Consider the following 20,919-nt stretch of genomic DNA (forward strand, 5'->3'; position numbering starts at 1 on the left):
TGGCGCAGCAACGCTGCTCTCTGCCCTCTGCCTCACCGATCTCGGTCTCTCCTGCAGCGCAAGCCCTCCTTCCTGAGCCATCATCCCGCTAGGTAACAACAACCTTTGCATGCCATGGATGCGATCTCCGAGCTCCTTGGTCCCACGGCCGGGGACGTTCCCCGCCGCGCTGCCTGGGAGCGCGGGGACGCCGGGCCCTTCGCTGCTGCTGCTCCCGGCCTGGCCGTGGCTGGCTCTGGCCACGGGGAGCTGCCCCCCGCCCACCTAGCACCAGGAACCTCTAAGGCACACATCTGCCAGCGGGAATCACAGCGGGGTTCATTGGCCCAAGGCTCCCCCAGCCTGAAGCGTCTCTGGGAAAGACATCTCGAAACTGTGGATTTGAGATTCCCCAGAGACCTAACAAGGAGCAAAGAATCGCTGGTTCCTTCCCTCAGCTGCCGAGGTCGGAGCGTGAAGCCGGCGGCGGGTTTACACACTCGACAAACCCCGCGGGCCCGACTCTGACTATTATTCCTGGAAAACCCAGCAAACCAGCAGAGAAGCAGAAGCGCTCCTGACGCGGCGGGCGGAGCCTCCGCGGGCCAATCCGCGGCGCCAGGCGGGCGGCGGGACGGGGACGGGAGGAGGAAGCGGCGGCGGCGGGGCCGATGCGGGCGGCGGCGGAGCCGGGGCCGCGCCCGGACGCGGCGACAGCGACAGCGGGCAGCGGCACCTGGCTCCTGCTGCTGGCGGCGGCGCTGGCGCTGCTCCTCACGGCCCTGGTGCGGCAGCTGCTGAAGCAGCGGCGGCCGCCCGGCTTCCCGCCCGGCCCCGCGGGGCTGCCGCTGCTCGGCAACATCCCCGCGCTGGGCGCGGAGCAGCCGCACGTCTACATGCGGCGGCAGAGCCAGATCCACGGGCAGGTACCGCCGCCCCGGGGCCCCGCGGCGCGGCAGGAGCGGGGAGGGCCGGGCAGCGCAGCCCGGGGGCGAGCAGCCGGCCGGCGGGATGTGCCCGCCCTGCCCTGCCCCGGCCCGGCCCGGCCCGAGCGGCTCCCGGTGGCCGCGGCAGCCCCGGGCGCAGGCGGAGGGCGGAGCGCCCCGCCCGTAACGGGAGCGGGAGCGCGGGGCTCTGGCGGAACCGCTGCTGCGGCCAGCCCGGACCGAGCACCGGGACAGAAGGGTTCCCACCTCTCTGCCGCTCTCTCAGGCTCCTGCGCTTAGTTCTTTTACGTCGGTGCAATGCTGAAACCGGTGTCTTGCCGCAAATGGAACTCCCTTGTTCCATATCCACAAGTCCTGGGCTTAAAAGTGATAAATTACAACAGTCAGTGAGCGGGCACTGGGATAGATAATAAGTTTTCGCTGAAAACACCTTCAGTACCGTCAGTACTTTCAGTGAGTGTAATAGGTGTTATCTGTTACACTCAGTGAAAGTACTTTCAGCGGAATATTTGAGATACAGTGTGTTAGTGTAACTATGTAAAAATGGATATTTTTTCTTTGGTTTTGGTTTTGGTTTTTGGTGGTTTTTTGTTGTTGTTTTGGGGTTTTTTTACTTTCTTCTATATCGTGTATTTCTTTTCATCAGCCAGTTTTAAGCTGCCGATCTCCTCTTACAAGCTTCATAAAACTTGACTCCAAACTAGATCTAATGTGTATTTTGGTAATAGAAAAAAAAAGAAAAAAACCCGGTAAATGTTATTCAAGCAAAATACTAGGACAAACAGATCAGAAATAGAAAGGAAAATGTGTTGTCAAATAAACCAATCTTTCTACTTGCCTGGAATGCTGTATGGAGATTAGTCAGCTGGTCTCAGAAAGGATCCCGGAGAATTTGATGGAACTTGGAAACAGCATATGAGGATTTGGGGGACTGTGGAAAAATACAATCAAAGGGGTTTTATTTTTGTTTTAATAATGTATATCATAGTAATAAAGATAAATAAACTAGATCAAAGTATACAAAACTCACAGATGTGGGCAGAATTATATTTGGAGTGTCTTCTTGTCACATAAAAAAGAAGAACCATTATAACAGTGAAAATACCAAGTTTGCTAAAATAAAATAGTCATAGACTCATAGAATCATTTAGGTTGGAGAAGACCCTTAAGATCATCAAGTGCAAGTGTTAACCCAGCATTAAACCATGTCCCCAAGTGCCACATCTACACCGCTTTTAAATACCTCCAGGGATGGTGACTCTACCACTTCCCTGGGCAGCCTGTTCCAGCACCTGACAATTCTTTGGGTGACAACCCCAGTTGTCACAGAATGTATCATTAGGCTAACACAATTTCATGTTGTGGAGGTCAACAGCTTTGACGTGAAGAAAAATCTAGAGATTTGTATCGGTAAAAATACAGATTTATAATCCTGAGGGAATGTATGGAAAGGGATCTAAGATTTCAGTCCTGAGTTTAGCCTCAGTTTTAATTTTTAAAATGCAGATTCAGATTTTAATTTTTTTTTTCTTTTATCCTGTATCTGCCTTCTGCAGGCTGTATTGTACTTTTCTGCAAAGCATCCAGGGCTAACCACTTGAGGAAGGAGGAGCTGGGCCTAGCTGGGCTCTGCTCTCAGTTGTTGGCTGTCACCACAGCTCTCACTGCTCTCCAAGGACTATATGAAAGTGTCCCCAGTCCTTAGATTGGAGAGCTGGTTGCTTTAGGTGCACAGCAAAGCACAGAATGTAGTGTGGGCTAATTTACTTTATCTTTTGACAGAACAAATTAGCCCACAACAGACTCTCCTGTGTAATGCCACAGCTGTCCCACCTCTGGTCACCTGTATGCCCTGCTGAAGGTTATTCAACTCTGCATTTTGCATTGGTGTTTAGTGTTGTTTCACTTTTTCATTCCTTGTTCTCCAGATTGGGGTGTAATAGCATTTGACACTTTTTATTCCTTTCCTTTCCCCCAAAGATCTTCAGCCTTGATCTCGGGGGTATATCTGCTGTTGTGCTGAATGGCTATGACGCAGTCAAGGAGTGCCTTGTCCATCAAAGTGAAATTTTTGCAGACAGGCCCTCTCTTCCCTTGTTCAAGAAGCTGACAAACATGGGAGGTGAGTGCTAGTGTCTTTCGTATGAAAATGTAATTTTTGTCCCATAGATGAACAAATCACATGAAATATCTGCTTTAGCCGTTTTCGCTACTTGATGTCCTTTCATAAAATACTTGATGCTTCTTTAAAGATATTATTTGGAAAGGATTGTCACTTGTGGACTGTGTTCCATAGCAAGATGTCTGAAATATTTTATCCCATTTTTTATCTTGTTAAATGATTTTATTGTCTTACGGGGGAAGGAAAACAAAGCATTGCATAAAATACCATGTCAAAATATTTTTTCAGGCTTACTGAACAGTAAATATGGCAGAGGATGGACAGAACACCGCAAATTAGCTGTAAATACCTTTCGAATTTTTGGATATGGTCAAAGGTCCTTTGAACACAAAATTTCAGAAGAATCTCTCTTTTTTCTTGATGCCATTGATACATACAAAGGCAGACCATTTGATCTTAAGCACTTGATAACAAATGCTGTTTCAAACATTACTAATTTGATTATTTTTGGAGAACGTTTCACATACGAAGATACTGAATTTCAACACATGATTGAGATTTTTAGTGAAAACATTGAATTAGCTGCTAGTGCTTCTGTATTTTTATATAATGCTTTTCCTTGGATTGGTATCTTGCCATTTGGGAAACACCGGCAGCTGTTTAAAAATGCAGCTGAAGTCTATGAGTTTCTTCATGAGCTTATTGAACGTGTCTCTGAAAATAGGAAGCCTCAGTCACCTCGACATTTCGTAGATGCATATTTAGATGAGATGGATTGCAATGGAAGTGACCCAGAATCTACGTATTCAAGAGAAAATTTAATTTTCTCTGTTGGAGAACTCATCATAGCTGGGACAGAAACCACAACAAACGTTTTAAGATGGGCAGTGTTATTTATGGCTCTTTATCCAAACATTCAAGGTAAGAAATTTGACATTTTGAGGAACTGATACACTTTCCTATTGCAAATTTAAAATGGTGCATTGACCCATAGTCATCACCAAAAAAAAGTTTCTATATATTATTCTATTGTATCATTTATCAAATATACTATGGACAGAGGTGGAAAGCTTGTTTTAAATGCAGACAAAGAGGATATCAAAAATCAAGTGTCATGAGAAAATGTTAACATACTATTTTCTGAATACATTTTTATAAAGTTTTAATATTTTTAAGTATTTCTAATATATTTAAGTTTAGCATTGTGATGCATGATCTGTTGTTGGCAGATATACTAATCTATGTAGTTAATAAATAATAAGAAAATGTAATTAAATATGAAAGTAATAAACTAAATTAAAAACGTACAAGTGTCAGCAAAAATGTAAATCAGGTTGTGGTTAACAATTTAAGTACAATTTCTTTTTATCTTAAGTGCCCCAGTTCACAACAGATTTACATATTATAGGCAGGAATACTTACACTTTTGGAAGAGCATTAATGGCATTTAAAAATAAAAGGATGTGTTACAGTCATTCTGAAGTAAGACAGCAATAGATGTCTGAGTGTCAGCCCAGACATTTTGTGTAGAAGTTTGGATTGTAGAAGTGATTCTAGTCATGTTTCTGCTTTCACTGCCTCCACTTCACTTTTCCTGCCAAAACCTTAGCAGTGCTTGGTTCAGTTGAGACTTCCAGGATTTGGAGGAAGAGCAGCCCAGATAACTTGGAAAGTTACTACTGGTGCTTTGACCCGAAAAATATTGCTCTAATATCAATTTCACCATTGTTTCAGAATGGGGATAATAACACTACCTGTGGCTAGAAATAAAGAGTCTAAATTTAAAAGCTTGTGGGCTGCTGGTTTTCATATAAGGTATTTCATGTTTCAGTATTCTATTAAAAGTATGTATACACGAATTCTTTAGCTTAAATTGAGATGTAAAGGCTATTACAAAATAAACCTCAGCTTTTTTTCCTTTTTTTCCTTTTATTCCTAACAGGGCAAGTCCAAAAAGAAATCGATCTTGTCGTTGGCCCAAACAAAATGCCCACCTTAGAAGAGAAGTGCAAGATGCCCTACACTGAGGCTGTTCTACACGAGGTTCTGAGGTTCTGTAACATAGTCCCCCTAGGGATTTTCCATGCAACTTCCAAAGACACTGTTGTGCGTGGTTACACGATTCCTGAAGGCACCACAGTCATTACAAACCTCTACTCTGTTCACTTTGATGAAAAATACTGGAACAATCCAGAAGTGTTTTCTCCTGAGAGATTTTTGGACAGTAATGGGCAGTTTGTCAAGAAAGATGCATTTATTCCATTTTCCCTCGGTAAGAGCAATTCCTTCCACTGTTGCTTTTCACAAATCCAGAGATGTGTAACGTGTAAAGGATGGCAATAAATGGACAGAATGATGTCCTCATTCTGATTTAAAGATATTCAATATAATTCAATTTAAAGATATTCAATATCATGCGCTCCAGAGAAAACAAATTTTAGCATGACATCTTTTATATAGATGAGCTCAGTATTCTATATAAACTAGTAAAAATCCACCTTATAGAGTTGTTATAATTGCCAGTTTATAATGACTGGCAGTAGATGTAATTAAGAATATAGTAGGGAAAAAGGCTGAAATTCACAGCATCATTTTTTAAAGCATTTTCTGTCTAGATTGGCACTTCAAGACAAGTTACAGTAGGTAACAAGTGTATCTAAATCAATTTGACAGAATAAGTTCCAGTGGCATTTGTGAGCAACAAATTCTCTAAAATCAGTTTCTTACTGTAAGTTATCACCTATCCTTCTTACAAAATACTACGACCAGGTTCACACAGCACTCTTAGAACACAGAAATGACCATTCCTATTCATCATAAGAGCAAAAATGCAACTGAAGATACCTTAAATCTTTTTAAAACCCTTTTTTTCAATCCAGGAAGAAGACATTGTCTTGGAGAACAGCTGGCTCGAATGGAAATGTTTCTGTTTTTCACCTCGTTGCTACAACGATTTCACCTGCATTTTCCTCATGGAGTGATCCCAGAGCTCAAGCCAAGATTAGGGATGACCTTACAACCACAGCCGTACCTCATCTGCGCCGAAAGGCGATGAAGGGAAGGGTTGAGATGGGCAGGTAGAGCACAGTGCTCCAAGCTACAGCTCAGGATCCACTTTGCCTTCCTTCTATTCAAGTCAGAATAACAAAAATTTAAAGGACTAATAGTTTCTTTTTACGTGGTTTTCACACTAAGAAACCAAACCTGAACCAAAGTTGTGGAACACATCCTGTGTGAAACTGATGTTTTCACTCCAGAAGACTATTTTGAATCTACCTTCTGATACAGTTTCTAAATATTTAATTACTTAGCAAGCCATTTTACTTTGAAAGGATATTTTCATAAGCATGGAGAATATGGTTTAAAATGTTTATGCTTGAATTCATCCGTGGAAATACCATTTACATTATTCCAGCTAAGCCATTCTTTGTAATTCTCCATTAAATTTTCATAGCTAACAGGGGTTTAAAAGGTATCTATTTAAATATCTGTAACCGAGAATAAACTGTATTTTCCAGCCTTGAAAAACAGTTTGTCTATTAAAGCATTTTAATCCTTCTTTCTCCTTGCCCTATCTTCCCAGCTGGTCATAATTTTCTAGTGAACCAGATAACTGTGAATTCACTTTTAAGATCTTTTATGGCTTGCTTCTCACTTAGCACCATACATAAAGTGTTCAAGTATTGCCATACTCCTGACAATCACTGGGCTTTTTTTCTCCAGTATATTGCATTTCCAAACACCTGTGCTCTGCTGGCTCCCAATACAAAGTACTATGTAATGATTAATCTCTGCTTAAATAGTCTGAAAAATCCAGTATTTGTGTTACCAGAGTCACATGCAACTATACTATGGGTAAAGAAAATAATCTGCCCGCCCTTCTGGCCAGAGGAGAGATTTCTGGGCAGGACAAGCTCAATAGGATGGGGAGAAACATTTTAAATTAATTTTAAGCACAAATTTTAGGTGTAAGGTCTACACTTGACTTCTGGCAGCTTCATTTATTATTCTTGCCAGCTCCTGCTTTGTGGTTATTGGTAGATAAAGACTTGTGTCTGCAGACCCTGCAGGAGAAGCTGGAACTTCGAACACAGTATGTTTAGTGCCCACTGTGTGAGGAGAGAGGGCCTCAGGACAGGGTTCAGAACAAAGCATGCACTGAGCAAGCAGCTATTTAAGGACAGGGCTGAGTGTTTGCCCTGGATTTTTGGACAGATAGTGCTGCAAAACTTGGAGCTGCAGGAAAGTTGAAAGGCAGGAATTGGTGTTTCTCTGCTGACCTGATGTTTTCAGCCTATACTGAGGAGAAATACTTCCTTTCTTTTGAAACAGCAAAAGAGAAAAAGCAAAGAGAGCTAATACCAGTCCACTCACTAACAGCCTGTTAGATGCAGCAGGTCCAGGTTAATTTACCCGTGTCTCAGAGAGAGCAGCTCTAACACATGTCCATGTTGCTCTGAAGGGGCTGGGCAGGCTACTCCACCTCCTGAACGACTAAGTGCCTTTTGCAGAGAAGATTTTAAGACTCAGAAAAGAGAGGAAGGAGGCAAACCTCATTGCTGTGCATTGGGTACACCATGAAAGCTGTGAATAAGCCACTCCTAAGATGTTGGCAGACAGTGGGATTAGGAGTCGTGGTCACGGTTTTTCTGGATACCAAGTAGGTGTTGTGTGCTTGTGAAATGTGCACAAGGAAAAATTGTGGAATCTACTGAACTTGGGTGCCTTCAGTATGAAGCAGCCCTGAAGAGTTCAGTGCTGCAGTTTTGGACTCATGGCAATTCTGTTCCCAACCCTGTGCTCTTAGATCAGACAGCCAGAGTTATGTTAATACCCAGTCTTGCTTTCTGGGTTGCAAGAACTCTAGGCCATCCTTTGGTTAAAATGTGATTCTAACAGTGCCAATTGAAGTGGGGGGGAGATTAACAAACATCAAGAAGCAGTTCTTGCAGGCACCCATGCTCAAAATGCAGCTGACCAGCTATAATTCCCTTTTGCTGAGGTATTTTGAGATCTAACTCCTGGCTAGTCTTTAATCCATTTAATGAGAACCATATTGATTATATGTCGTTCTGGTTTCTAAATCAAAATGCCTTATAAAAGCCTCAGAATATCAATCCAAACTTTTACCATTATCTGCCAACTTATGGTCTCGTTTAAGCAATCAAATACATTTGACAAACTGTCTTTTCTATAAATCTGTATCAGTATTAGTCATATTTACATGTTTCATTCTCCATCAACTTTTTCATTTTTTTCCCTCTGACTTAGAATTATCCTAATGATCCAATTTAATAATTTGAAATATTGACATAATAGTAGTTTTTTCTAGTCCTCTGGAATTTCTCCACTGTATCAACATTGATCAGTAACGAACATCAGTAGCCAGCCAGATGTTCAGAATTTCCTGGTGGGATGTTCAGATATTTCCAGCTGAAATATCTAGGATAGATAGCAGCTGGCTGCTATTTAACGTTGTTTGGGGATTAAAGGCTGATATATTAACCAGTGTATCTTCTTAACACTGCTGCAGGAGCTGCAATAGTACCACCAGAGTGTCTTAAATCCTCCTTTCCAAATCTCTATCCTTACCTTTAAGTTTTTGGGTTGTTTTTAGCCATGTCAGCGTCCCCAAAGACTGAAAAGGGAGCACTATAAGCATGTCATATATGACACCGAATAAATGCTGAAGAAAAAGCTCACTCCTTACCACTTAATTTCCTGAGCTCCCAGCAGTTCCAGTGATACTGGTGAACACATCCTAAGTGTGAACCTAATGAGTGCAGGAACGTTCATTAATTAATGAATTCAGAAATTAACTATACAAAGGGAGATTTCATAAAACTTCAAGAAACATTACTGCTTCTCTGAAAGCAAATGGTTTAGTCTTACTGTGATATACTTTTATGTGTATCCAGAATGTGTTGTGAGAGAATAACCTAGAGAATTTTACTAATGCTTTGTTTTTTTAGTTTGTCAGTGCTTACTTGAAGTAATTCACCTAACTCAGACTATATAAAAGGATGTAGCTACATTTTTTTCCTTGAAAAATCTCTCATGTGCCAGATCTCAATTTCTCTTCAGAAAGGGATGATGACACAGAAAGAAGTGAAAAGGAGAACATTATAGCCAGTGATTATAATATAACATGTTTGATGTTATGTACACAGAAAAGTGTTTTAACTGGGAGCTAGTAACTATTTAGAGAACTTCTGTTAACTGTTCCAGTGCTAAAGCAGCCTGAGCTCACATAGCAAACAGGTCTTTTCTTGATTTAATGTGTTGTTCTGCTACACAGATTATTAATCTAATTAAAAGTCAGGCTGTCTGATTAGTGAAAATAATGACTAATCTGCACTTTTTTAGCCTGAATTGAGCTTAAGGGTTTGTGCAAGCACTAGAGAGTAGATGAGGCAGATTATGTTGTCATGAAGATAGTGAGTTCATGAGAAAAGTAGCAAGCTCAGAGAAAAATACAGTAAAAAATAGCGAAATCCCTTTGAAAAATGAGTGAAAATTAGATTGTGTAAATTTTGTAGCAATGCATTGGATTGAAAACAAGGATTTGGGATAAACAAGGGGGGAAAAAATCATAATGGTGAAGATACCAGATCAAAATTTGTCTTTGGTTGAGAGAGATAGACTGATGAAAAAAGGTAACATGGCCAAGTTCAGAGGACTATTCAGTAGGAGGTTGAAAGAGGAACTCTCTGTACAAATTGCTCTGTGGAGGTGCAGACATGAGTTTCCAAACCAGCAAGTTTTCCCAGGTGTTTTTTGGCACAGGGCCTGATAATTCAAACCCTCTGTCTAATCAAGATCAAATTAAACTATGGCTCTGGAAATCTCCTGCCTTATTCTGTCCTTTCATAACAATATAAATTGAGCATCAGCAGATTCTCCCAGTTCTAGATTATCCCTTCAGGCATTTTTGAAGGCTGTCAACTCTCTCCATGTCATTAGAATTAAGCAGAACCCACACTCGAGTGGTCATTCCTTCGGAAGGCTGCCAGGCTTCAGGAGACATTACATTTGTTACATTCTTCCGAATAAGTAACATTCCAAATAGATTAAACCCATTAAAATAATGGGAGCATATCAGGAATGTGCAATCTAATCCAATATCTTGCTATTACTGCAGCGGATGGCTGCTTGCCCAAAATTTTACATGTGATGTAGACCAGCCTATAGCAATATTCCAAAAAATAGAATAAACTTACTATTTATTCTGCTGCTGTTTTCAAGTCCTGACTTCCTTTTCTACACTCATGCCAAAAAAACTTAAAGGAAATATTTTTAATTTGTGTAAACTATGATTTATCAGAAGCATGAAGAAATTATTATGTATCAAAAAGCTTTTTACAGTACAGTTAATTTGCTTGGATGCTCATCCACATTAGGCCCATCAGCATCTAGACAACAGGATCCACCCATCCATGTCTCCTGGACACACATACCCACACCAAAACAAGGGGGTAATGGATGCCTCATTGTTCAGGTCCCTCACTAATATAGGTAATACAGGTACAGTTTCATACCATTAAGGAATGAAAGTTAGGGAATAGAATCACTATGGATAAAACATCTGAAAGAATTCCGGCTTTTCTCAGGTAATTAAGTTTCCTTTCTCCACAGGCGTCCCCGTTTAAGGGGTCAAAATGCCCTTTTGGTTCTCTTCAATTCCCACAATAAGCTCAATTTAAAATAATAATAATAATGCTGAACATGCACCACAGTGGAATTTTATAAGCCTAATTCTTCCAGGAAAAACATTGGTACTCACAGCCCCTCTTTAGCTGATATAGCTTAGGAAGTTAATTTAATTGCCTTTTTTTGGAAGCATAAAAATTGCTTTATAAAGCTACTTCAGGACATTTTCAGATCTTGTTCCATTTTATTTTACATTCTGTAAAGACACACCATTTCTCTCTCAAAGAATGTACAGCCTAAACTATACACACTATAGAGAGAAGTGCAACATACCTTAAATATTGCATTTACTTCACCACAAATCGTAGGTATAATCTATAAAATATTCAAGCTCTTTGTGCCATAATGAATGTCATTATTATATAGAGACTGTAAGAATAATTCATTGTTGATTGGAATAAAATTTAGTGCTAAGAGCTAAAATTTGTCTAAAAAATCCAACTCACTTAAACTAATTCTTTTGCTAAGTATATGAATTACATCATCTAAAGCATCCAGCACCTCCCAATGTCTTAAGTATGCACTTTCTTAACATCTAGAAAGGCCCACATAGCTTGACAAATATTTAAAATCTAATTAGCTTTAGCAAACTAACGTTAGATAATCATATTTTAAAAAAATATTTGGCTTCTGATCTCCATTTATTCACAATCTGACAAGTAGACAGATTCTTATCTCTGCCTGAGCTGCAAATCTCATCTATTCTTTCAATAGGATTCTAGCTCTAGATAAAAAGACTCTCTCTGGTGGGAGAGGCCTTGTGGGTTAAACACATTTAAAATAAAAAGGTTTCAATATTTACTGAAATAAAGAAGTTGACACCTCCAGTTCCTGTTGTTTGAATTTTATTATTTCTATAATTGCGCACATTTTCTTCTTGGTATTAAGGCTTCCATATCAGACCTCTAATTCTAGTGTTTAAAAAAATAGGTTCATAGAGGATCTCAGTAAGTTATGCAGTTCACTCATCAGGTCCCCCAACAATTTTACTAAAAGCTGGTTTTCAGACTTCTTTTTTATTGTCAGAGACTTTCTTAATAGCCCAAGACAATCTATTTCAGTGACTCACAGCCCTCTCAATCCTTAGACAATCAGTCATGTTGAGCCTTGCAACCTAAAGGTGTTACTTCTTGTCCTAAACACTACAAACACTGAAGGCATTACTCTGATTACTCTTTGAAACAGGCTTGTAAGGTAACCTTAGAATGTCTCACTTGAGTCCCATTTTCTCCAGACTAGGAAAAAATCTCTTTAATTAATTTTATCTTTCTCCTTCTCTTCAGGCCACGTCATCAGTCTCCACTGGTCTGTACTGGAACTCTGCAATCTGTCTAATGGACAGGTGTTTTTCCTGGGGTGTGGCATCTGAAATTAGAAACGGTATTTTGGTAATGACTTAGCTATGATGAATAGAAAAAAATTATTACAAACCCATTCTCAAAGACAAATAGAGGAGCTTACTTATTCACTTCTTTGACTGAAAGAAAGCTTAGTTAATATGAGTCAGATAAACTGGCAATACTGCAGATTAATAAACTCTACTGGGATGAATGTCATGATAAAGAAAGGGGCATGCTAAACCCATTTGAATGACTATATATAGGAGCAAGTCTTCACATCTGACAGGCACAGGGGACAAAATCTGCACTCTGCTCCTCATGTGCAATAATTAATGTCAACCCTATCCTCTGGATTTTTGGTATGGTACCTGCATTTTAACCTAAGCATTACCTCTTGTTTTATATGCAATTAAAATGAAGATATTTTGATCTCATTCAAGGTGCAAAGGGCTCTGCTGACCTAGAGAGATGAGTCAGAAGTGACTCATCACCTGTTTTTTGGCAGGATGTTTAGAACATGGACAAATCACAAGGTGAATGGTAGGGATCATTTGAAACACCGTGGTCTCTCATCATTATTTAAAGGCTGGGTTTGTTTAAGATTACTTTTTTTTTCTTCTGAAACCTCACAGATAAACCAGCATACAGAAGATTTCACCTCACTAGAAGATTTTTACTCTATGAGGTTCCACGGATGGCAACATTCTGACAGGTGGCACAGCCACAACCTACCACAGACACCAGTTGCTACCACCTGTGATCTCTTGAAGTCCAGAAATAAAAAAATGACTTGGGGTGTGCAGATTTGAAAAGAAACCCTCCTGTCAAACATTTCTGGTTGTGTTGTGCCCTTTTAAAGGGTGTCTGTAGTGTCACATAGAACCAAGTGTCAATCACTTACATACCTCAAGCATTCATTATTCGGTATTCTGATGGTATCCTTAGATTTCATTTAAAGTCAGACCATTTCTGGACAGATGTTTCACCCTCAGAACCAAAGGAAAACAGTTTCTTCTTTACTGGAACCACTCTCTAGCTTAATGCTGTTATTAACAAAACAAGCAATTGGTAGTTACTCTACCTCTTTTTGGAGGATTTTACAGTATTGCAGATACCAGGAACGAGACTAATCAGAAGTACTATTTCAAGCTTAAGCCAGAAATGTCTTAGAGAAATAAGAGTAACAAATGGACAACAAAATCATTGAGGGAGGTTCATGTATCTATTAGCTGGATTCATAAAGTTGTGGGGGCTGTACACTATGCCAGAAGGGCCTCTGCCAACTAGAAAGCCAAGTGCCATGCAATGTTTATCCTGTAGCAGCTTAGTCCATTAGCTTTCTTTCCTCTAAAAATGTGTTGCTCCTTCTCTCATTAAGCAGAGGACAAATACATGGACTGCTTACATCCCTATTAAACTAAGATCAGGTAGAGAGCAGTTAAAAATTGTGTTCTTTTGTCAGCTTCATCTCTGAGAATCCACAGTGTAATTTTTACAGCAAGTTTAAGTCTTACTTCAGAAGATATCAAAAGGAAAATTCCTCATTGGAAAAGTGAAAGCAATTCATTACCTCATTTGCCTTAACAGAGACATGAATGAAGCAGCACATTGTCCAGAGACACAATTCTGAAGAGAGCTGGAGGAAAAAAAGCAAAATAAATACTGTGTTGATCATACTTTTTGTACCTCATTTAATCAACTTTGTATATTTATTTTCTCTCATCTAATCTTTATTGGCCACAGAAGGATCAATTTCCTAAAACTTGTATGACAGCTTAAGTTGTCATAATTGCATCATTATTTCCATTACCATTTTCATTTCATTTCTAAAAATCCAGGTATTCTGACTTGATAAAGACATACTGTTTCCATATTATTTCGAATACAAACTCTCCTGAGACAATCAACAGTGTCTCTCTTCTGAATATCTGTAGTATATTCGTGTCATCCTTACCTCTTCTTTCTGGTTCTCATCATCCAAGCTAATTCCATCCTTTCAGTCCAAAACATGTCTCTCAGGCTGGGATTCCTGCTCTCGCACTCACCAGAGTATGAGACACTTCCAGTTCTGCACATCTCAAGTTTTTTCGGACAAAAGAGGAAGTGCTGCCGTGTGAATGTTGGTGCCACAGAAAATCACAGGATGGGTCAGGCTGGGAGGGACCACAGTGGTCATCTGGTCCAACCTCCTTGCTCCAGCAGGGTCATCCCAGTGCTCATGGCACAGGATTGTGTCCAGACTGTCCTGGAATATCTGCAGCGAGGGAGAGCCCACACCCTCTATGGGCAATAGCACACTCTGGATTACCTCAAATTCTGTCTATGCTTTCAGAGGATCCAGAAGCCCAGATTCAACTAAGTCTGCCCAGGAGCAGGCACCAAAGCTAAAACTTTGAGCTCTTGAACTCTGCTAACTCCTTTTGCTGATTCACCTGCCATAGGTTGTGGTCAAAGCTGGATGCAAATACAAAGAAATGGTTCTATGCACAGAGCAAATCAGGTCTTACAGAAACTTTGTTAGTCTGGACTTACCTGAAGCAATGCTATACCATTCCTTTCATTTTAAACCTTACACTCACCATTTTACTTTGTCATAGAGGAAGAACTCACAGGAAGAGGTTCCAAGCAATTCATTTTGACTGGTTTAGCAGCTCCTTCACATCCAGAGGACTCCAGAAGCACGGAGAGAATTTTGTCCTTACAGAAAGTTTGGTAGGTCTAATTCTGTAAGTATGGGTGCAAGTAATCCAACATACATTGTAAAAGAAGGCAATGAGAAGATGGGAGACTCAAACCTGACAATATTATACATAAAAGTTGTATTCCTGCATGGCATAAACATCAGTGTAGGCTAATTTGGTCCACTTGTGGAAAAGAAAATTTAAAAAGAGGTAGCTTTGCATTAGAAAGTATTTTAAGTGTGCTCCTTTGTGTGGTTTCCAGCACTCCTCAGCATCCCCTGGTAGCTGTGAATTACTGAAGTGTGATCACAGGTTTAAGAGTGATATGCCTTGTACGGGGATATGTTATTTTGGACAACAGCCCGACCAACATTCAGAGGACCCTCCACTACCATTTTTGAAAGATTTAAGACACGTTTGGTTACAGCCACATCCACTTCTGCAAACGTGCCCTGAACCAACCTTTGTTAACTTTTTTCTATTCTTTTCCCTTTGCTCTTAGAGTAACAATTAGTCCCATACTGTGCACACATAAATAACAGACACTTTAAAGTGGATTTTGAATACATTCATAATTAAATATCTTTGAAGCAAGCTGTTGTAACTTGGAAATATCTAATTGGAAATACATATTAGCATTATAGTTTATGAAACACTGAGGTTTGCTGCTTGTTACTGGATTTTAAAATTGCTTCAGTATTCCTAAAGAGTTTAAGGGAAACCTGAGATAAGAAAGTTGCTGGCAAAGATGTCACCACATATAAGTCCTGCCAATGCCCTAGTAAAAGACAAAATCTTAATTTTTACCTTGTTATACTTCTGCTATTTTTAAAATAATTTCAAAGGGAAACTAAAAATGGAAACCTGGCATGTAAAATAATAGAGCAGTAACTTTAGATAAACTAATTAGTATCATTTTTCTCCAACAAAGCAAAATGATATTAAACAATATTAAAATGATATTTTATGTACACAAACACTGTCTAAATACAAAATGCTGAGAACACAGCATACTGAAAGAAGCAGATTTTTTGTAGTCTTCATATTAACTGTTAGAAGAATATATGACTGAGGAAATGTAAAATACAGGTGTATGATCAGTAAGTGCCAGCTTCAATAGTGCAACATTTTATTAATGACAGAAATATCTGGTTTTAACACTGCTCATGTTATGTAAAAACTTCAGTGGTAGTAATAATGGCAGCAAAGGGGGATTTGGCACTGAAGATTTAGCAAAAGCACACTTCAGTGGTCTTTTAAGTGCATCAACAAAAAGCTTATTAGTGAAAAATGCAAAAAAACCCCAAAACTTTCAGTTATTTAAACTGGCCAATGAAATAGCAGAATGAAAATCTGTGTAAAATAGTGTAATACAATTTACACAAAGTTATCTTTTTCTCCAAGTCAATTGATGTAAACACAAATATGCTGAGATACATTTAGAAATAGCACACGTGCATTTGGGTTTTATTAAGTTCAACTACACAGCATATAAAGGTTTAGTAATAAAAGGAACACTTTTAAAACTAGGCTTATTTGTGGCTTGCTTGTTTACTTGTAGCCTAATTTATGAATTTTTTGTTTGTTTGTTTACAAATTAGACCTTCAATGGTAGTGTTCCTAAAAATACATTGGTGTGGAATGTCTAAGTTTGTTATTTTAAAACTCAGCAATCGAAAATGTAGTACAGTGCAGTGATTTCCATCACCTTACACGAAGTTTCCATGTTCTGGTTTCCATGTGTGTATTTTGGTATGCACATCAAACGTGAAGGCAATAAAAGCTGTGTCTGTGATGAAAGAAAAAGCGTGGGGCAAATTAAAATAGCCATTTTGAAACAGTAGTTTATGTCTTTAAAAAAAAAAACTTTAATTCTCCTACAGCTTTACATACAAAGAATAAATGAGATACGATCTTATTTCCTTAAAATTTAATATGGGAAATGGGTGCAAGATAAAAATCTATGATGTGGCTGACTTGTTTTAAATGTGAACCTGAGTAAGGGCAGGAAATAAACATGACTTATGACTAAAAGAATAAAATTCCTTCATAATTTAAGTAGCTGAACAAGTTTTTAATGTTCTACCACAAAACAGCAAGGCAACAGATGCTAATGGCCTTGTATTCAATGAATTATCATGAACATCCACTGCAAACCTGAATATTTTCTGCAAAAATAAAACATCAGATTATGCACAATAATAAAAAGCATCAGAAATAGATGCACCTGGATTTTCTTCCTTTTTTTTTTTTTAAACCACAAATATCAGAATTCAGCATTTATGTCACAGTCCTTGAACAGTTGCTCTGAGATGACTACATTAAGCACACTACTGCACTAAGTAGACACCCCACAACAGGCTTGCACTGCAGCAGTAACATAGTTTTCATGTAGGCACAGACTTTTTTCTCATTCATGTTCAAAAACAACATGAAATAAGCAACTCAAGACAATATTAGGATTCATCCCGCGGTTCCTTGTTAGCGAAAAGTTCTTGCCACTTTGGTAATCGAAGTCACTGAATGTTTTTAAAAACTGCAGGTACCTCGAGGAAGAGTTCCATATTCAGCAAGGCAGCATTATATCAGGATATTTTATACCAACTAAGGCATAAAGAACTTTGCATCAGGGTGTACAATACTCAATCTCTGAATAAAGTTTCATATTCCGTGTGGCGAAAGTGCATAGGAGTGGGATTCCACCAGAGTAGAAAGAATCCTCTCACAGTATTAAGGCCTTTCAATTTTGTGTGAGCTGTGTCAGGCTGAAGTCAGCACAGTGGAAAAAAAATAGGCTGTCATCACACTGAACACCACTGGAGCTCCCTTAGCATGTCTTGTCTTCTCCTAGTTGTCGTTCATCATCTTCATCAGCTTCCTCAATAACCTGAATGTCATCTGCTTGAGGTAAAGATGAGATTTCAGTCAGCAGTTTGGCTCCTTCTGTTTTATTTTTTTCTTCCTCTTCGATCACTTTCTTCCATATTTTGTGATTTTCACTGAGGTGGTGTATTAGCTGGCAAAATATTCGTCTACCTTTTTTTCTTTGAGCTTCTGTAAAATCATAAGCATATTGGATTGTTTGACATTCCAAGTAATTGTATTTCGCACATACAAAACTAATGACAGATTGCAAGACAGACATAAATTTGAGCAAGGCATATGGATGATTATTCTGAATATTTAAACAGTGGCATGGCAAAGGATATCACCAAGTTTCTGTTTCAAACTGCAAGTCTCCTGGTAGCACCAAAATTCTTATTGAAAGAGGAAAATTTATGAAGCAGCATAACAGCAAAATCTACAAGATTTGTACAGCACAATTTTAACTGTCATCTCTATGTCTGAAGCTACTGAATGAGAACTACACACCAACTGAAATGCAGAAACTTACTTAAAATAAGATCATCTTCCATTTCTTCATCATCACTCTCTAACTGTGCACCATCGTCATCCTCAGTGCTTTCTGCATCCTCCTCCTCTTCATCAACCCACTGCCCTGGAAGCAATCCAGCTGCATTGTAGGAATTACAAAGGGGGCCAACTATGTGAGTGATGAAAGATTCCTGCAGTTTCGCCAGCTGGGGAGAAGAACGATCCATGAAGGGGCTTATTGGTAATCCAAGACTTGCTTCTTCATCACCCTGAAAGAGAAATGAAAAAGCTTATCGGAATTTCTCACAAAATTAACTTTAAATTTTTATTTTAAAAATTGCTATTAATGAACCAAGTAACCTACAACTTCCTCACGAGGGGAAGCGTAGAGTCAGGCACTGATCTCTTCTCTCCAATGAGAAGTGACAGGACACAAGGGAACAGCCTGAAGTTGGGTTAGGAGAAGTTTAGATTGGATATTAGGAAAAGGTTCTTCACCCAGAGGGTGGCTGGGCACTGAACAGGCTCCCCAGGGCACCGGCCACCGCACCAGCCTGACAGAGCTCAAGAAGCATTTGGACAGTGCTCTCAGGCTCATGGTGTGATTTTTGGGGTGTCCTGGGCAGGGCCAGGAGTTAGACATTGATGATTCTTTTGGTCCCTCTGTGATTCCACGAACCATCACAAGGATTGTATCTTTTTACTGGCGACAATAATATGGACTAAGTGAATGTAAATGTAATTAGGCCAGTTTAAAATAAAGACACATTATGGCTCGGACTTGCACAGTCCACAATCCTCCCTTCAGCTTATGCCTGGATGGAGAACTAGCTCTACTGGAGCTGCTATTCCTCTGCCTTCACAGGATGGCTTCAGAGGAGGCAGAGACTCCACTTCAATTGCTGAGCTGGTGGACAGAGAAAATGGCAGAGTGATCAGCCACAGCAAGGCACTCTGGTAATGGCATCCCCTGCAAGGCCACAGACGAATGACATGAACTATAACATCCAGAGTAAAGTGGCTTGGTTTGGGTTTTTTTCCCATTTTATAAACTGGACAAGAAAAACACTGAACAGTTGCTCACAGAAAAATCTGATCTCTAATTACTTATCTCAGCATTTCCATGGACTTGATAGTTTTACAGCTGAACATACATTTCCAGCTTGGGGATTTTGCACATATTCTTTGACCTGGAAACATATCTGTGAACTTACCTTCCGAAAGTAAAAGAAGTTATTTTGGTTTATCAGCATCATCCTAAGGAAAGAAGCCCTCCCCCTCAAAAATCCCCTAATATCTGAAAAATGGAAAATATTGGCTAGGAGCTTGTTTTCTGGACACAATTAGTACAAACTAAAAGATCATGCTAGTAAGCTATCAATGAAAATATATTTCAGTATTCAGAATGAGAAGATGGAAATATCTTACCTGAAGATTTAAAACAAGGAATAAAGCTTAATTTAGTTAAACCACTGTTAAAACAAAGAATCAATCATCTGCCCATCATTAAAACAGAAGAGAAAATTGCTCTCTCCATACCCACCTGTTCATAAAATTCATTGACAATGCCTTCAGTCCATTTCAGATGTAGCTCTCTGACTTTGGCAGGGCCATTAATATCAGCCAGTTTGATGCATATTTGACAGGCCAGCAGGCGATCGTTTTCATTGCTCCATTCTATGCCATTACTGTTCATGTCATTCACCTGGCATAGGCACAAACATCAAGTTAAAACTGTTCATCGTGGGTTTATTAGGCAATCTACAAACCATCTACAGCTGGTTTGTACAAAGAAAATACTTTATTTGCGTTTTTAATAACTTAAATTTAAATAATATAAAACTTTAAATGCAAGTAAATATAACTAACAACTACTGAGAAGCAGTGATAACATCGGTATATCAAGACCAGAGCAGTGCAGACACTAAAGTGGAACAAACCTTGGCATTAAATTCTGCAAGGAAATCAAAATGCTTCTTGAGGTCTGTGGCAAGGATTGCTTCAATCACTAAGAAACGAAAACGCTTGAATTCCACGTGATCGAGGTTCGATAAAAAGTTGTATTCTGGTTGTGATAAGAAAAGATTCCAGGCAGATGCAGCATGGTGATTTTCTAAGACTGATCTGTCATTGTAGAGAACAGCCTACAGATAAAAAAACCCAGAATATCGTAAATTACACAGGAAAATTTTAAAGTTATAATTAAATATTCTGAAGTTTCAGGGCTAGTCAGGAACTACATTAGGCAAAAAAAAAAAATAGAAATTATATTTTGCCTTCTAGTTTTTGGGTTAAAGCGACACGAAAATGACAGATGAGGGGGAAAAAAAACCCCCAAACTTAACAAAGTTCTTTGATTCTTTAAAAGTCCTTAACAATGTCCTAGTGACATCTACATTCAGACTGTAGGCACACATACACAAACCACTTAAGACTTTGCACAGTGTATGTGTGGAGCAGTGTGTGTTTTATGTCAAATAGTGATGAAAAAAAAACCAAGAAAAAGAAATCTAAGTATATGCTTTTAATTCCTCTTAATTGTGTTGGAAAAACAAAAGCAAACAAACAAAAAAAACCCCACAAACCAAACCATTTAAAAACAAACAGAAAATCCCCCATCTAACAAAAACAAAGAAACAAATAAAAACATAACAAACAAAAAAACCCACCACAAAAAGAACTCCAAAACATACAAAACATATAAGAGCTGTCATTACTGGGAAATGGTGCAAAGTATCACTAGTTTTCAAAGTGCTATGTTTAAT

At 39.2% G+C, this 20,919-nt stretch overlaps 2 protein-coding genes across 3 annotated transcripts in view; one reads left to right on the forward strand and one right to left on the reverse strand.

Moving 5' to 3' along the window:
- LOC104683405 (vitamin D 25-hydroxylase) lies at positions 1 to 6,607 on the forward strand. Of its 2 annotated transcripts, XM_019284822.3 has the most exons (5): positions 1 to 92; positions 2,907 to 3,048; positions 3,337 to 3,969; positions 4,991 to 5,320; positions 5,928 to 6,607. In XM_019284822.3, the coding sequence occupies exons 2-5, from the start codon at positions 3,042 to 3,044 to the stop codon at positions 6,101 to 6,103; spliced, it is 1,146 nt and encodes a 381-aa protein (XP_019140367.1). In that variant the 5' UTR covers positions 1 to 92; positions 2,907 to 3,041; the 3' UTR covers positions 6,104 to 6,607. The 2 variants fall into 2 exon arrangements, with proteins under 2 accessions (XP_019140367.1, XP_010388630.2); XM_010390328.4 differs by lacking the exon at positions 1 to 92 and having other exon boundaries at positions 2,144 to 3,048.
- Positions 6,608 to 16,623: 10,016 nt separating this feature from the next.
- Positions 16,624 to 20,919, reverse strand: part of PDE3B (phosphodiesterase 3B) — an 82,836-nt gene continuing 78,540 nt past the window's right edge. The window contains exons 13-16 of the mRNA XM_010397083.3: positions 20,095 to 20,298; positions 19,698 to 19,859; positions 18,174 to 18,423; positions 16,624 to 17,833 (exon numbers count right to left, since the gene is read on the reverse strand). Coding sequence (XP_010395385.2) covers positions 17,607 to 17,833; positions 18,174 to 18,423; positions 19,698 to 19,859; positions 20,095 to 20,298 — 843 coding nt within the window. The 3' untranslated portion in view covers positions 16,624 to 17,606. The remainder of the gene's footprint in view (positions 17,834 to 18,173; positions 18,424 to 19,697; positions 19,860 to 20,094; positions 20,299 to 20,919) is intronic.

Source organism: Corvus cornix, chromosome 5 (genome assembly GCF_000738735.6).
Source record: "Corvus cornix cornix isolate S_Up_H32 chromosome 5, ASM73873v5, whole genome shotgun sequence".
NCBI classification, from domain to species: Eukaryota; Metazoa; Chordata; class Aves; order Passeriformes; family Corvidae; genus Corvus; species Corvus cornix.

What these genes read in the sequence shown, in the direction of transcription:
- LOC104683405 (XM_019284822.3), top strand. An exon ending in TCTTTATCCAAACATTCAAG is followed by an intron (nt 3,970 to 4,990) that starts GTAAGAAATTTG and finishes TATTCCTAACAG; the next exon opens with GGCAAGTCCAAAAAGAAATC. An exon ending in ATTTATTCCATTTTCCCTCG is followed by an intron (nt 5,321 to 5,927) that starts GTAAGAGCAATT and finishes TTTTCAATCCAG; the next exon opens with GAAGAAGACATTGTCTTGGA.